At 39.4% G+C, this 15,645-nt stretch overlaps 2 protein-coding genes across 2 annotated transcripts; both read left to right on the plus strand.

Moving 5' to 3' along the window:
• The first annotated feature begins 14 nt into the window (after positions 1-14).
• Positions 15-2,192, plus strand: MONOS_7239 (putative cyclin dependent kinase C). Its single transcript, XM_067877554.1, has 3 exons — positions 15-216; positions 275-365; positions 431-2,192. The coding sequence occupies exons 1-3, from the start codon at positions 34-36 to the stop codon at positions 1,990-1,992; spliced, it is 1,836 nt and encodes a 611-aa protein (XP_067734765.1). The 5' UTR covers positions 15-33; the 3' UTR covers positions 1,993-2,192.
• Positions 2,193-3,883: 1,691 nt separating this feature from the next.
• MONOS_7240 (uncharacterized protein) lies at positions 3,884-11,537 on the plus strand (the record flags this gene model as incomplete). Its single annotated transcript, XM_067877556.1, has 2 exons — positions 3,884-11,078; positions 11,128-11,537. The coding sequence occupies 2 exons, from the start codon at positions 3,884-3,886 to the stop codon at positions 11,535-11,537; spliced, it is 7,605 nt and encodes a 2,534-aa protein (XP_067734766.1).
• Between the last annotated feature and the right edge of the window lie 4,108 nt (positions 11,538-15,645).

Here is a 15,645-nt window from a genome sequence, read left to right on the forward strand (position 1 = left end):
ATTTATCATGGGAAAGATCAAAATTTCGAATAAATGGCTGCTCCTACCACCGGAGAGCAGTCGCAAGACGTGGTTGGAAAAGAAATTGTTCCAGGATATATCGTCAAGCATCTTGTTGGACAGGGAACTTACGGAGCCGTTTATGAAGCAATTGATAAGTCAACTGGCGAAATTGTTGCACTTAAAAAGTCAAAAATTACAAATGATAAAGAAGGAGTTTGCTACAACAACATTTTTAATTTTTTGTACCATCTTAAAAATCAACTTTTTTAAGTTTCCGCTTATTGCCTTAAGAGAGATCAAATTACTAAAAAGATTGAAAAATCCATCAATTGTTGAACTAAAAAAAGTAATTGCTGAAAAAGGTTAATCCACATACATTTAAAACATTTTTTTCCATTGATTTTACAACAATTCATTTTATAATAAGATGTTTTTTATTATGTTATGGAATATTTACCTCATGATCTTGCTGGACTGTTGGAGACGGAAGGTTCCCACCTTCCTCTTCCTGTAATAAAATGTTACATGAAACAGTTGCTATATGGGATGCACTTATTACATCGAAATCATATTGTTCACAGAGATATTAAACCTGCAAATTTATTGATAAATCAAAAAGGAGAACTGAAGCTTGCTGATTTTGGCTTTGCAAGAGAATTTGATAAAAAGAAGGATAACGTATTCACTCCAAAAATTATTACGCTTTGGTATCGCCCACCAGAATTATTGCTTGGATCACAGACATACGACACAGCAATTGACATGTGGGGAATTGGATGCATTCTCGCAGAATTTTTAAATTCTGGACGGAATGTTATGCCAGGAAACAGAGAATACGAACAATTAAATATGATTTGGAAGCTATGTGGAACCCCAGATACTGAAGATTGGCCAGGTGTTGTTGACTTACCATATTATAAGGGAACAAAAGTTTCAGACAGAAAGGAATTGGAGAGCTACAACATTCGACCAAGAGAGAAAGCACGAGAGAAAGATGCCAGCGACCAAGGAGATGAAGAGGAAGAAATGCTTATTTGCATGAAACCGAGTGTATTCCGCCCTCGTATGATTCGGCAGAAGTTCCAGCACTGCGACAGTCAAGCAGTTGATCTTGTTGACAAGTTGCTGCAGCTGAACCCAGCAAAGAGGTTGAAGGCTCATGAGGCGCTGCTGCACCCGTTTTTCTGGAGCGACCCATTGCCGTGCAATCCAGAGGATGTGCCTCCGTATTCGGTGGACTGCCACTCTTTGGATGCACGCAACCGCAGACTCGAAGGCGCAAACCACCATCAGAACGAAGGGAAGCAGCGGAAAGAGAATGATGCTGACGAATCAAATGAGCTAAAAAGAAACACACGGACGATGAAAAGCGAAGGAGCCGAAGGGAGAGAGAGAAATGCTGCATCGAACGAAGAGAAAGAAGAAGAGAAGGAAGAGAAAAAGAAAGAAGAAGAAGAAGGAAAAGTTAAAGAACAGAAGAAAGAAGACGAATTGATTGCAACATCATCTCCAAGCACAAAAACTTCTGCAATGGCAAATCTCTCTTTTACTTCAAAGCTTTTGCAAACCACTTCACTCCAATCATCTTCAGCAGCACAACACAGACACATTCTTCCGACACGACCTTCCGCAATAACAACTACGCAACCTTTTATTGTTCCTTCATCGTCTTCTTCTGTTGCATCGTCATCTTCATCTTCCTTATCTCTGCAATCTTCAGCTCCAAAGATGCAACAGGCATCAGATTTTGCTGCGCGTTCATCAACACATGCGCTTGATGGATCACAGCAGCAATCAACAAACACAGCGCCTTCTCTCCTTCCGCATCGCCCACAGCGTCCTCTTTCCACTTCATCTGCATTCACCACACGTCAGCCGTCTTTATCTTCGTTAACCTCCCAGCCAAAGAGTGCTGCTTTTCAGCCTCCTCAAAGGCCTGAATCGTTTTCCTTTTTGCCCCAGCATCCATCAAAGCATCCGAGAGAATAGTTAGTGGATAAATAACATTACTACTTTTTTGTTAAATAAAAAAAGGTTAATTATTTAAAAGATCTTCTATATCAGTTTAGATTTAATTTCACTATTTTTAAAAAAAAACAATTGTTAGAAAATCCCTGAAAAAAGGAGAGAATCATTTCATTTCATTTCTTTTCTTGATGTGCCAAAAAATATGTACGATGATTTATTAATGAACGCAAAATGATCTAAAGAGATTATGTGCTCAGATGAGTCAAAAAATACTTAAAAGCGAATTCAAATATTTTACATATATAAAGAAGCAAATTCTCCACTAGTGCAAATCAAATAATAAAAGAAGCAAATATTTTTGAAAACATAAATCTCTTAAAAAAATATTTTTAAAGAAAAGAAAAGAAAAGAAAAGAAAAGAAATAGCAAAAAAGCCTGCTATTCAAATGGCGTTTCATAAAGTTCATGAATAAGTCTTTAATGTTTGACCAATTAGTTGCATTAATTCCCAATATTCAGAAATATGATTTTTGCGTTAATATTCGGAACGAACTATCTTGTCTATTTCTGTTCTTGCGAATTAATAAATGACAAAAATGGCTATTTTGAATTTGAAAAAAAAGAAGAACAATTTTACGGATTACTCAAATGCACAAATGTCGATTTTTCATTTTTCAATGATTTGAAATTTATTAAAGAAGCAAAAACATTAACTGAATTTCGACTAAATAATTCCACCTTTTGTATGACAAATATCTGTTCAATGAAGTCAGTTTATAAATCCATCTTTCAAATTAATTTCAATTCTTTTTGCTGTTTATCATCTTGTGAAATAATTGTTTATCGTGAGTCGAATGTTCCAATAATCTGCAACGGGACCGTTTGCTTCGAGAATATTTCCTTAAAAACAACAAAAGACATGTTATGTCAAAGCGTTGTCTGGGCAAATGAGAAGTCAAAACTCATAATAGAGAAGTCATTTTTTTCGGATTTGTATTTGACAAAAGAAACAAATTTTGTCCATTCACAAAGTTGTTTCAAAGAAAGCTTGAAAAACTGTATGTTTTTGAATGTCACTCGATCATATCCTGAACCTCGAAAATGTCAAAAAACAACAGGATCAATAATATTTACAGTACAAAACTGTTTTGTTGATGATTCGACAATTTTTAGAGATGGTGGAATTATGCATGGAGAACTACGACTAAACTGTTCAATAATCTTCAATACTTCTTTCATAAATAATAAATATAGCCAAAATATAGAAATAAGCAAAGAAATACACAAAGACTTAACAACAAACCAATCATTTTCATTTTGTGAATGGAGTAACTGCGATGCAAGTTGTGGAGGAGCAATCTTTATTTATGATAACGTTGATGCAGTAATTCTAATCGACAATTCAATTTTTACAAAATGTAATGCCTTGTCCACTCGAGGTGGAGGGATTTATGCTGAAAATATCTCAGAGTGCATTGTTAATAATTCTGTATTTTTGGAATGTGTAGCATCAACGAAAAATTCTGATGGTGGCGGAGGTGGAGTTTGCTGCATGGAAATTAGAAATCAAGTTTTAGTTGAAAACTGTTTGTTTAAAGATGACTGGTCAGGAAATGATGGAGGAGGCATAGACATATGGTATTGCTCATGCAGTAGGCAAGATCACTGCATAAAAGATTGCTTATTTAACAACTGCAGCGGTAACAATAATTCCAGCTCAAACGGTGGCGGGTGCGATGTATGGTTTCCACAAACGATTTCCGTATGCTGTTCTTGTAGTTTTTGTAATTGTTTCTCATCTGTTGGAGCAGGGGGTTACAGTGTAAATGCATCTTTATCAAACGATGTTATGCTTCTGAAATATTGCTTTTTCCATAATAACACCGCTTTGATTTCAGGTCATGATGTTGTGATGCATCTTGGAATAACGAATTGCATTGATCCAACATGCTATTCAACTCGTATAACATTAAATAGAGTAAGTACAAAATGGAATTCAATAGATGATAAAAGTGAATGGTTAATTAATTCTGAAAGAAAAACAAGATATGTTTGTAGCTCAAAAACAGATGAAAATGCGAAAGACACATATTTTTGTGGATTGGATGAAATACATCCTTGCGAAACACTGAGCCATTGCATCAAGCAACTCGTTCCAGACTATGTGAATGATGTGATGGTGATGGTTGGAACTGTTGTTGAACGTGATGAAGTGAATGCTAAGTCAAGCACTTTCACGATTAGAGGAGCAGAATTGGAAAGATGCATTGTTGAAACTGAGCTGAACAGAGGTGATCTATCTCTTTTTTCAGTTGGTATTGGACAGCTGAATGTGAGAGATTTGAGTGTGATTCACAGATCATCATTGGAAAGCAACAGACAGTGCCAGCTGTTTGAGATAAGAAGTGCAGGGCTAATGAATGTTTCAAGAGTCAATATCCGCATGGACGATACTCATAGTGAAAACACTTCCTTTGAATCTTCACTGGTTGTGATGAATGGCGGAAGACTGAAAATGGATTTTGTGGTGTGGTCAAAAACGATATTGACAGAAAGCGTTGTAAAAATATCAGGTTCAAGTGGAGCTGAAGCTGAAATTATGAACTGTTCTTTCTTGAATATCAAAAGAACAAGAGCTGGAGCATCTTTGGTCAGCTCGGAAGAGTGTTTCTATTCAATGAGGATGGAAGAATGCACAGTTGATGAATGTGGGAGCAAAACATCTGAATTTGGAGGAGGATTTCTGGTTGAAATCAAGGGAAATAATTATATGGAATTTAAAGGAGGAAGCATAAAAAATTGTTATTCATCCGAGGCAACAGGAAGGGGAGGAGGGATCGGGATGATAATTGGAGAAGGGGATTCGGACTTTGAGATCTCATGTGCCTTTGAGGGAAACAAAGCAAAGTGGGGAAGTGATATTTTCATTGATTTTCCCAACTTGGAATCAGCAGCAAGAAGTGGGAAGATCACTTCATTGACAGCATCAAATTCCACAATCAACAAAATTCGGGGTTTCGATAATGGGGATGAAACAATTCCAATTCCGCTATGTGTTTATCTGATTCCTTTGCCAAATGAGATTGCTGTGAGCAATGCTGATGCATTTGATTATTCTCGTTGTGGGTTTGCCGAGTTTCCCTGTCTGACTCTGAAGCATTCACTGGAAAGACAAGAAGATGAAAAGAAGATTGTTGTCGATGGGATGACAGAAGTGAAAAATGAGCTGGCATTTGACTCTTTCCAACACACAATCAGAGGGAAAGATGAAAACAGTGGATGGAAGGTAAGTAATGATCCGAATGGAAGTGACGGAAGCATGATAACAGTCATTGCTATTGCAAATCTTAGTTCGCTAATTTTCTCCATTCCTTCAATTCTTCTAAATCACGAAACATTCTTCGCATCTTCCTCTCCATTATTTTCGATTGAGAGCTGCTCATTGAGTTTTCAAGATTCCAAATCAGCCTTGTCTTATGTGTTTTTATCTGTATCAGCGGGAAAGGTTTCTGTATCATCTTTTGTAGTATTGTCATTGACAATTGGGAATTGTTCGTTGATTTGCCTTGATGGAAGCAACGTGGATGGCACTTTTACTTCCATGAGCATTGAAGATATTTGCAGGGAGGCAAAGAGTGTTTTGTTTGGAGTGGCGAATGGAGCATCTTTTTCGATCAAAGACTCAACACTTTCAGTGAAAGCATCTTCACATGCAGTTTTATCGAATAAATCAATTCGAGTTATTTCCACAAATTCAGCTAAGTTGCTGAAATTGACAAACAACACGATAAGTAGATTTAAAGGAGATGAAGGAAATGGAGGAGCAGTTGAATGCACACTTGGGAGAGATTGCGCACTGGAAATCGTTGGTGGGATGATGTCTGAGTGCGAGAGCAATGGAGGAAATGGAGGAGGATTGTGGGTTGAGATGAAAGAAGGATCGAGATTTGCTGTGGGAAATGTGACTGATTCCTACCAAGTGAATGCAATAACTTCAAACAGAAGTGATTTATTTCAACTTGCGAGTTGCAGGGCAACGCAAACAGCAGATAGAGAGTGCGGATTCGGAGGAGGGATTTATCTTCATTTGGATGATGGTGCAAATTCATTTGTTTTGAAGGATGTATCATTTTCTGAATGTGATGCCAGAGAAGGGAAAGAAGTGTTCATAAATGCAAATGAACTTTCAAGTGTGGTAAGCAGAACAAAGATTGGATTTGAAGTTGATTTGAATAATTTTGCAAAGCTGAATGGATTTGAGAGATCAGCATTGAATGAAGCATTTGCCATTCCGCTGGTGGTGTATCTGTGGGATAACTTTTCTGCGCCAGCGTTTGTTGGAGGAGGATTATTGAGCCATGATTTTTCGAAGTGTGGATTTGAAGAGTTTCCGTGCTCATCCATTTCGAAGGCAGTGTCAATCCATTTTGAAGAGCAGAAAAAGGATGTTGCTCTTCTTGAGCCATTTTCCTTTGAGGAGGAACTGGGGTTGGCTTCAAATGAATGGAGCATTGCATCCAAAGTGAATGAAATGAAATGTGATGTCTCTGATCTGATACAAGGAACACAAAGTGGATTGATTGAAAGCTCAGTTAGTGTATCTGTGACTGGTATTGTATTTTATTTGAAGAAATTTCTTTCTTTTCACGAAAGCGTGTTTGAAGTTCATTCAGTGAAGCTCATTCTGAATGGATGTGGGATCGAAGGAGGGGCTGAGAGTATTTCTACAGTGTTTGTGAAGGCTGTTGGAGGGGTTGTGGAGGTGATAAAGTTTGGAACAAAGAATATGAAAATTGGAGATTCATCGTTTTTCATTGTTGAAGGGAGTGGAGAGAGTGTGCCTTTGATGAATATGACTCATTGTGATTTTGGAGAAATCACATTTAACGATGGGTGTGTTGTTGAGTGCCACAACGGAAATATCGAGAAGATAACAGGATGCTCATTTTCATCTGTTACTCGTTCGAAGGGAAGTGGAGGATGCATAGGCGTTACGAACGAGAATGATAATAATGGAAGAGATTACAAAGTGGAAATAAATGACTGCACATTCGAAGGGTGTGCTGTTGAAGAAGAGGGAAATGAGATTGGAGGAGGTGCACTCCTTTGTGAGGCATCTTCGAAAACGAATCTCATAATTAATGGATGTTCGTTTTATTGTTGCACAGCTCCATATGAAGGGGAAGCAATTGGATATGGGGGAGGAATAATGATGAAGATACTGAGAGAAGAAGAGGTTAATGGACGGTTTGTGATATCCTCACCTGTTTTTTCATCTGACAAGCAAAACAATGCGAAGTTTGGGAAGGATTTGTTTATTTCATCTACATCGCTTACAAAGAGCGTTAAGAACGAAACACTGCCATTTGTGAAAGATAGATTGGAGATACTGACAGAAGACTCGATGAGGGGATATGATGGAGAAAACAAGGAATGCGCAATCCCACTGATTTATTTCTGGAAATCTATTGAAACGAGTATGCATATTGCAGAGAAAGGATATGATGTTGTTGTGTGTGGGCTGTTTGAGTATCCATGCACTTCTGTTGATTATGGGATAAATAGGATAGGCAATTCATCAGTTGGACAGGTCACAATTCATGACGTTTGTGATGTGAGGAGCGAAATGAGTGTGAGTGGGATGAGGCTGGAAGGAACAAATGGCGAAACAGACAAAATCCAATTTGTGAAAGAGATTGAAGGGGATGGGAATGCTGTTGTTGAATGCAAAGGGGTTGTTCACTTCAGTGAATTGGGGGTTCTGATTCCCAGTGCCTTTGACAATGGAGCAAACATCCTCATCAAGGCAGGTTCAGATGCAATAAAAACGAGTATTTCAGGATGTTCGATTCATACAAGCGACAATGCTGAGGATGAATTGTCATTTGTTTTGATCAGCGCAGAAAAAGGAATTGTTGAGATTGAAAAAACAGAAATATCTGGATTCTCAACAATGCATGAGATAATAAGTATATCACCTGATTGTGTGACAGCAATGAACAATGTGACATTTGAAGATATTTCTTTGAGTGGGAAAAGTGCAATTGCGATGAGAGAAAGTGTGATTTCTGAGAGGGAGAATGATAATGCAGAAGAAGAATGGAATGCTCTATTCGATCACTGTTCATTTGTGAATGTGAAGCACAGTGCGTCAAACAACCCTTCACTGCTTTTCTGTGATGTGACAAATGAAGTGAGACTGAAAATGGAGAATTCGACAATTGATAGGTGTGGATCGACAAGCTCGAATGAAGGAGGAGGAGTGTTTTTCCTTCTCAATGAAAGGGGGAGACTGGAAATGAATCGCACAAATGTGACAAACTGTTTCTGTTCGAATACTGGGAGAGGAGGAGGATTATTTTTGAAATCACAAAGTGTTGCACAGAAGGCGTTGTCTTTTGTGCTGTCGAACATCACATTCAAGGGGAATGTTGCATCGAAAGGGAGAGATGTGTTTGTGAAGTGCACTGACCTTGACTCGCAGATAAGTGAATCACAGTTCCTGATAAACTTTGGGGAGCCATTTGCGAAGGAGCTGGCAATATGGGGATGTTCAGCAGACAATTATGAGGATGAAGAGGATTTGTTGGGAAGAGTGTATGTGTTCAGGAGTGAATTCATATTTGTGTCTTCGATTGCGGAGAACAGCAGCGACAGCAAGAATTGTGGGGAAATGAAGGGCACATGCTCATCGCTGAATGTTGGGATGAGCCACATTATTCCTTCAGACTATTCACAGCTGTATATTTGGAATGAGACAGCTTTGAGAGATTCTTGTTCTGCTCAAAAAGTGACAATCAAATCGATGGAATCTTGGCTGAGCGCAAACATTTCTGTTTGTGGAATGGATATTGGGAATGAGAGCATTATTTCAACATCAGAATCTGTTCGATTTGAGAGAGTGCAGTTTGTCTTTGATGCGATGCAGAGTGTTGTCTGCTCGTGCCTGATGCTCCAATTGAATGGATCGCTCTTTCTGGATTCAGTCTCTTTTGTGGCAAATAGTGAGTCATCTGGAAATTCGATTGCCTTTCATGATTTTTCCATTCTGATTGTTGAAGACGGTGCTGTTGAGGCAGAGAAGTGTAGCGCATGGGGGTTTGTGCTGTCAAAGCCTGCATTTTGGATACAGAAATCAGAAATCGTTGTTTTTGAAGATCTGACGGTTCATGAAATGCGTTTCACGGGATCGATGATCGAGTGTGCCCTTATCCAGAAAATAAGTGTTTCAAAGCTTGTGGCATCAAACATCACTCTGCAAAGTGGATGTGTGATTTCAACTGATAATAGTCCTTCATTGGCTTTTATTTCGCTTCAACTCTCATCTTTTGAAAATATCAGCAGATCGACTTCTGGTTCTTGTATTGCAAGTGTGACTCGTTCCACCTCCACATTTGAAATGCGCAACTGCTCATGCAGAAAATGCAAATCAGGAATAAAAAGAGGAAGCCTAATGTCAGCAATTTCAGTGAAAAATCTGTTGATCAACTCGTGTCTGTTTGAGAAATCTCTATTTGAAAAAATCGATTTGAATAAATTCAGCAGTGAAATATGCAGATGGAATGGATCTCTTGTGGAGATTGCGAGCAGCACAGCAGCGATGAAAGACACCTCCTTTGCCAACTCGCCTGAGGGAGGCCTGTCTGTGTGTGGAGGGAGCACAACCATCGAGAAAGGAGAGTTTGCGAACAATAATCCATCAATCGAAGGATACCCATCAGCAAGAAGAAACATTGTGTGTGGAGATGCAGGATCGCTGGATGTGTTGAGTTTGAAAGGCGGAGATGGGGTGCTGCCAAACACCTCGATGTGGATCCTGAATGAAGGGTGCACTGTGGGAGGGATGGCTGAAGAAAGAGAATCTGTTTTCTTTATTCCGCGACTGGATGGTGTGGAGGCTGAAGACGATGGAGGCGAGACAACATTGAAGTTCCACGGATCGCTTCTCTTGCCGTGCAACCTGTGGTTCCAGATGGCAACCACCGTTGGGTCAGCCTCGTCGATGGCAGCTCACCAGTTCGAGGCAGACGGATTTGCAGGTGAGGGCGAGGCTGTGGGGGTGCTGCCATCAGGCGCCATCCGCTCGGCTCCAGAAGAGGCAGAAGTGTCTGTGTGCATTCTGTTTGGAAGAATAGACTCTCCTTCATCAACCGAATCGTTTGTTCTGAAGAACAGAAGTGAATCTGAAATAAAAGGAGATGGAAGAATTGTTGAGGGAGGAAAAGAAGGGAAATCATCCTCTTCAACAGTTATTATAATTGTTTTGGTCGTGATTTTGTTGATTGTTCTTATTGCATCCATTCTTGTAACAATACGATGGAGAAAACAAAAAAGAAGGACAGAAGAGCTGGAGGTGATTGTGGAAGACACAGTGAAGAAGGACCCAAAAGCATTTGAGATGGTGACGATGGAGATGTCGCCAGAGGAGCAGTGGAGGAAAGCAGAGAGGGAAGCAGAGAAGAAGAATGAAGAGAGGATAAAGAAGAGAGTATATGCGAAAAGCTTGGGGCATTCCGAGTCATCGGAGCATTTGCTGAGTGAGAGTGGTTCGACAGAATATATTTTGGGAAGAGACTCAGACAAGATTCCTGAATGGATGCTGGAGAAGGTTGACGAAAAAGAAGAGGAGGAAACAAGAAAGCGAACACCATCACCATCCATCTCATCCACTTCAACAACTGATTCAGATTCCACTTTTGTTCGGAGAGAGGATCTGTGCCCCACAACTTCATCCATGTCGAATCTGGTAGATGCAATGGCCTGCTCATCTCCTCATGAGAAGCTGATTGTAGATTTGAGGGATTCATTGTTCATGCTGCTTCATGGAAGGAATGAGAAAAAAGAGATGGCAATTGGCACCTTTCAGGAGAGAGAATATACAGCTGTCCAAATCCTGTTCTGGGTGGCCAATCTTGCGCTCCACTCCTTTGATGAAATGGACAATCCACTCTCTTCTCTTGCCAATCTGAGTCCTCACATTGTATTGTTCTCCGAGCACATGGTCATTTGCATTGCGATGCACTCCGACTTCTCTTCTGATGATTCGGACTCATCATCCATCTCTTCATCAACTGTTGTGACATCAGCCAGTGATGATAATGACAGCGGTTCTCTGCCCTCATCAGCCTTTGAGGATGAGGACGATTACAAAAAAAGAGTGTCTGAGGTGGAAGGCACCCGAGCTGTTGATCAACAAGAAGATGGGGGCAACAAAGGAAACTGTTGCCTTTTCAATTGGAATGATTCTGTGGGAGTGCTTGACGCTGAAGATCCCGTTTGGAGAGTATGAGGCAGAGGTGGCTGGACAGAAGATTGTGAATGGAGAGAGGCCAAAAATCGAAGCAATCCAAAAACAAACGCTGAAAGCAATCATAAAAGGATGCATCGCAGGCGAAGCACCAGAGAGATATTCCTTGTCTGCACTGAAGCGCGAATTCATCCAGCTCTTTCCGCCAGGAGCTGTGATGCTCACAATATCTGATGCAGTAGATTATGACGAACCATCTGCTCAAGATCAAACGCAATACAGGACTGGCCCAGAAAGCCAAAGCATTGTCAATCCCTGAATGGATACATACACATATTCCAGAAAGTTGTGCACTTCTTCTGATATCCTCACAGAATTTGCATCACCAACATGAACTATCGCAAAGGATGGTGCACGAAGCACGAAGCATGAATTACGAAGGATGTTGAAGGCATTTTATTTCTTGCAAGATTTCCGTTTATCCTCTTTTCGCAATTATGTATTCTTCTTCTTTTGTTTTTTTTAATATATTTTCATATCACCAGATTTTGTATTTGCCTTTTTCCGAAACACATAGTTCAGCATCGAATGGACTGCAAATCTGCAAAATCCCAGATTATTTCTCTTTTTCATTTGCATTCAAAACTTTAAAAATGTTCATCAACTGATGCCGCAATACTGCCAATAGGAAGACGACTGCAATCATAAGAATAAATAATAAAGCAATATGTTTCATGCTATTACAGTACGCAGCGTCCAATGCAATTGTCTTTCCATCTCCATAAGAATGGCATGATGCAGAATACAAATCTCCATTGCTGTTCGTTCGCTTGTCTGCTCCTTTGATCTAATTGCTTCAGAATACTCGATAATGCGGTAGTAAGAAAAAAACTTTCGAGATGGCCTCTTTGTGGAAGGCATTGCTATGCTTTCTCATCATCGAATTAAAAAAAGCTCAAATCACAAAGGGGCACCAAATAAAGAGAAGCATGACGTAGAAATGCTCTGCACGGAAGAAGAAACAAAGTCCATTCTTTTTGCATTCGGCTGCACTTTCGAAACAATGGAGAAAAAAATTACTTGTTTCCATTTTGCATAAATGTATCGCAACGCCCACTTCAGAAGCAAATCCATTGCCATTTAATAGATTTTCATGCCCTCACTCAAGAATCTCGAGAATTTCGCTTCCTTTTTCCCCCCCTCAACTCCACAAATGTTTCCATTAGCAGCTCTTATCCCTCACAATTCCTTCTTCTCCTATTGTCCATTCTTTTGCAAAATCTTCGGTTCTCTCCTATTCCTGCCACTTTAGCCACAAATAGCCTCGGTAATTCTTCTCTAAAAGACAAGACAAAACAAAACAAAATAAAGGCATCCTCCTTTTTTTGTTTTGTTTTGTTGACTGAAATGAAAGCAACCTGTCGAAGCATTGGCAAATGTCGAAAAGCCATCATTTGCGTGATAAAGGCACTAATATCTCTAATCCGCTTGGAAATAAAAAAGATGAAGATGAATCCGGAGCAAGTGACTCCTGGAAAACACCACCAGTAAACTTCGCATTATCTTTGCAAGTTTTTCATAGAAAACTGAAAAAAATAACAATTTATACAATTAGAACGCTCAGATGCCAACGAAGATACAGAAAGCGAACCTGTAAATGATGACAATGAATAATTTTTGCTGATGCCCTTGACTTCGTGGCTTTAATGAAGCAATTCAAAGCAAAAGCTGTGCGCTCGATTGAGCTCTTATCAACGAAAAAGAAGATACCCAACCACGAGGCAGCCGTGGACACGAAAAAAACAAAGAAATGACATTGCTGGAAAATAGGTAATTCTTGTATATCCCTTGGGTGAATAATGAATTCCAAAATACCTTTCTAAGGCTGAAAATAAGAGAAAATAAGCTGCACATGGCATAAATGCCGATTCTGTGAACTGATGATGCTTCCCAACAAATTTAGTTCTGAGCACTGCAACAAGCATCTGGAGCAGATTTTGTTGATAAAACATCACAAATAAAAAGCCAGAACACGAATGGAAAATATGCGCACAAACCTCCTGAGCAAAAAATAATACAGTGACCAACACACACCAAGTCTTTGAATGGAACGAAAAATAAAAAAGGATAGACAAGAAGAAAATAAAATAAAAAAAAAAATAAAACGATAAAGAAAACGAATAACAACCGCAATAATAACAAAAAATACCTTTTCAACAAAAAAATTGTTTGAAGCACGCCAAATGCAGTCAATTATCTTGCAGTGAATTCTGCTGGCACATCAAAGGATAAATAAAAATCAAATAATAATTGCAAAGACGCAAAGAGCACGAGTTTTATTATTATCATGCAGATAAATAAATGCCTCCTTTTTTTCTTGATGTTTCTGCCAAAAACTCATGCATTACGTTCCGCAAATATTCGTTGAACTTTTGCCCCTGCCAATGCAGATTGCATGAACAACGGATTCAATCCCGGAGCACGGCTGCAATTTTCGAGGCCTGGGGCTCTTGCCACAAATTGGAACCTCTTCCAGAACATCAAATTCGAAAAAAGAAAGGAAGGAAGGAAGGAAACATCCAATTTCTAATATGATCGCAAAAAGATGCATTTCGAACATATAGATCCGACACATTTCGTGCATTAGCTGCCTGCAAATTATCCGGCTCCACCATGTTCGTATTATCTTCCTCTGCTTCCATCTTCGAAGCCTCCTTGAATTTTTGAGTCGGTCCATTCCGCTCCATCCCTGCCTTAAAGTCGCTCAAATCGCTTTTCAGATTCTGTCCATTCAATAAGATCAAAAAAAAAATATGTTGCTGCATTCACGGCCTTGTCTTCTGCAGACACGCTGAGACACATCTCCATCATGGCCCCTGCCTCCCTGTTAAATCTGCTATATTTGCCATATCGCTTTGCTTTCATTTCATAAGTTTGACGTGGTGCTAAAAGTGGTTGCCCAAAAATAACTGCACGAAAAATGATGTTTTCAAGAATATACAAGCTCCGTGCAGCCACGCTTCGCACAGCCCCAGCCTGCGCTCTTGCTCAGTAAAAATCAAGCGTTTTCATCTTGTCCCAATTCTTCGCTTCGTGTGCGTTCAAATCAGTTTGTGCTCTGACTGCTCTTTTGCCTCCTTGCTTCCTCAGCCGGCTGGCAGAGGGCAGCAAACCACGCAAACCTCGTGGGTGCCTGCTGTGAGACATTGCGTGCGCTCTACTCGCATTGCCAGACCCAGTGCTTCGCAAAAAAAAAGTGTTGAATCACAACAAAGCTATTCAAAATATCACTTGCCAACATTTCTTTTCAATGATGGAGCCTCAAAAAATAAAATCATCAATAGATATTTTTTGTCTTCCATTAAAAAAATACACGCCGATGCACAAGTCCAAAAACTTATTTGTTGTAATCAGAATATTAACATATTTTTTGTTAAATATTTTAATTCAAAATGTTATTCTTTTGGAAATTTTTAAAAACACCATTAATATGAAATTCTCAATTTAGCATTGCTCTTTGAGGTTCTTGGCTTTAATAAAGGGGAAAGGATTTGACTTTTTTTTTTGAATGTTCAAACTTAAAAAACCAAAAAGTTTCAGCATAATTTTAATCACAAAATGCTTGAGAATATTTGAAAACTATCATCAAATGAAAGATATTCATTCGAACTTAAATAATTATTTGAAATATCAGAAAAGCAAAATCACAAAAACAATTTGCTCATATTTTGTTTCAAATTTGACTCATGTTCCATTCATTCATCAGCGTGTATTCTTATGGAAGACAAAAAATATCTTCCGATGATTTTATTTTTTGAGGCTCCATCATTGAAAAGAAATGTTGGCAAGTGATATTTTGAATAGCTTTGTTGTGATTCAACACTTTTTTTTTGCGAAGCACTGGGTCTGGCAATGCGAGTAGAGCGCACGCAATGTCTCACAGCAGGCACCCACGAGGTTTGCGTGGTTTGCTGCCCTCTGCCAGCCGGCTGAGGAAGCAAGGAGGCAAAAGAGCAGTCAGAGCACAAACTGATTTGAACGCACACGAAGCGAAGAATTGGGACAAGATGAAAACGCTTGATTTTTACTGAGCAAGAGCGCAGGCTGGGGCTGTGCGAAGCGTGGCTGCACGGAGCTTGTATATTCTTGAAAACATCATTTTTCGTGCAGTTATTTTTGGGCAACCACTTTTAGCACCACGTCAAACTTATGAAATGAAAGCAAAGCGATATGGCAAATATAGCAGATTTAACAGGGAGGCAGGGGCCATGATGGAGATGTGTCTCAGCGTGTCTGCAGAAGACAAGGCCGTGAATGCAGCAACATATTTTTTTTTTGATCTTATTGAATGGACAGAATCTGAAAAGCGATTTGAGCGACTTTAAGGCAGGGATGGAGCGGAATGGACCGACTCAAAAATTCAAGGA

Source organism: Monocercomonoides exilis, assembly GCF_001643675.1.
Source record: "Monocercomonoides exilis strain PA203 chromosome Unknown scaffold4-2303458, whole genome shotgun sequence".
Taxonomy (NCBI): domain Eukaryota; phylum Preaxostyla; order Oxymonadida; family Polymastigidae; genus Monocercomonoides; species Monocercomonoides exilis.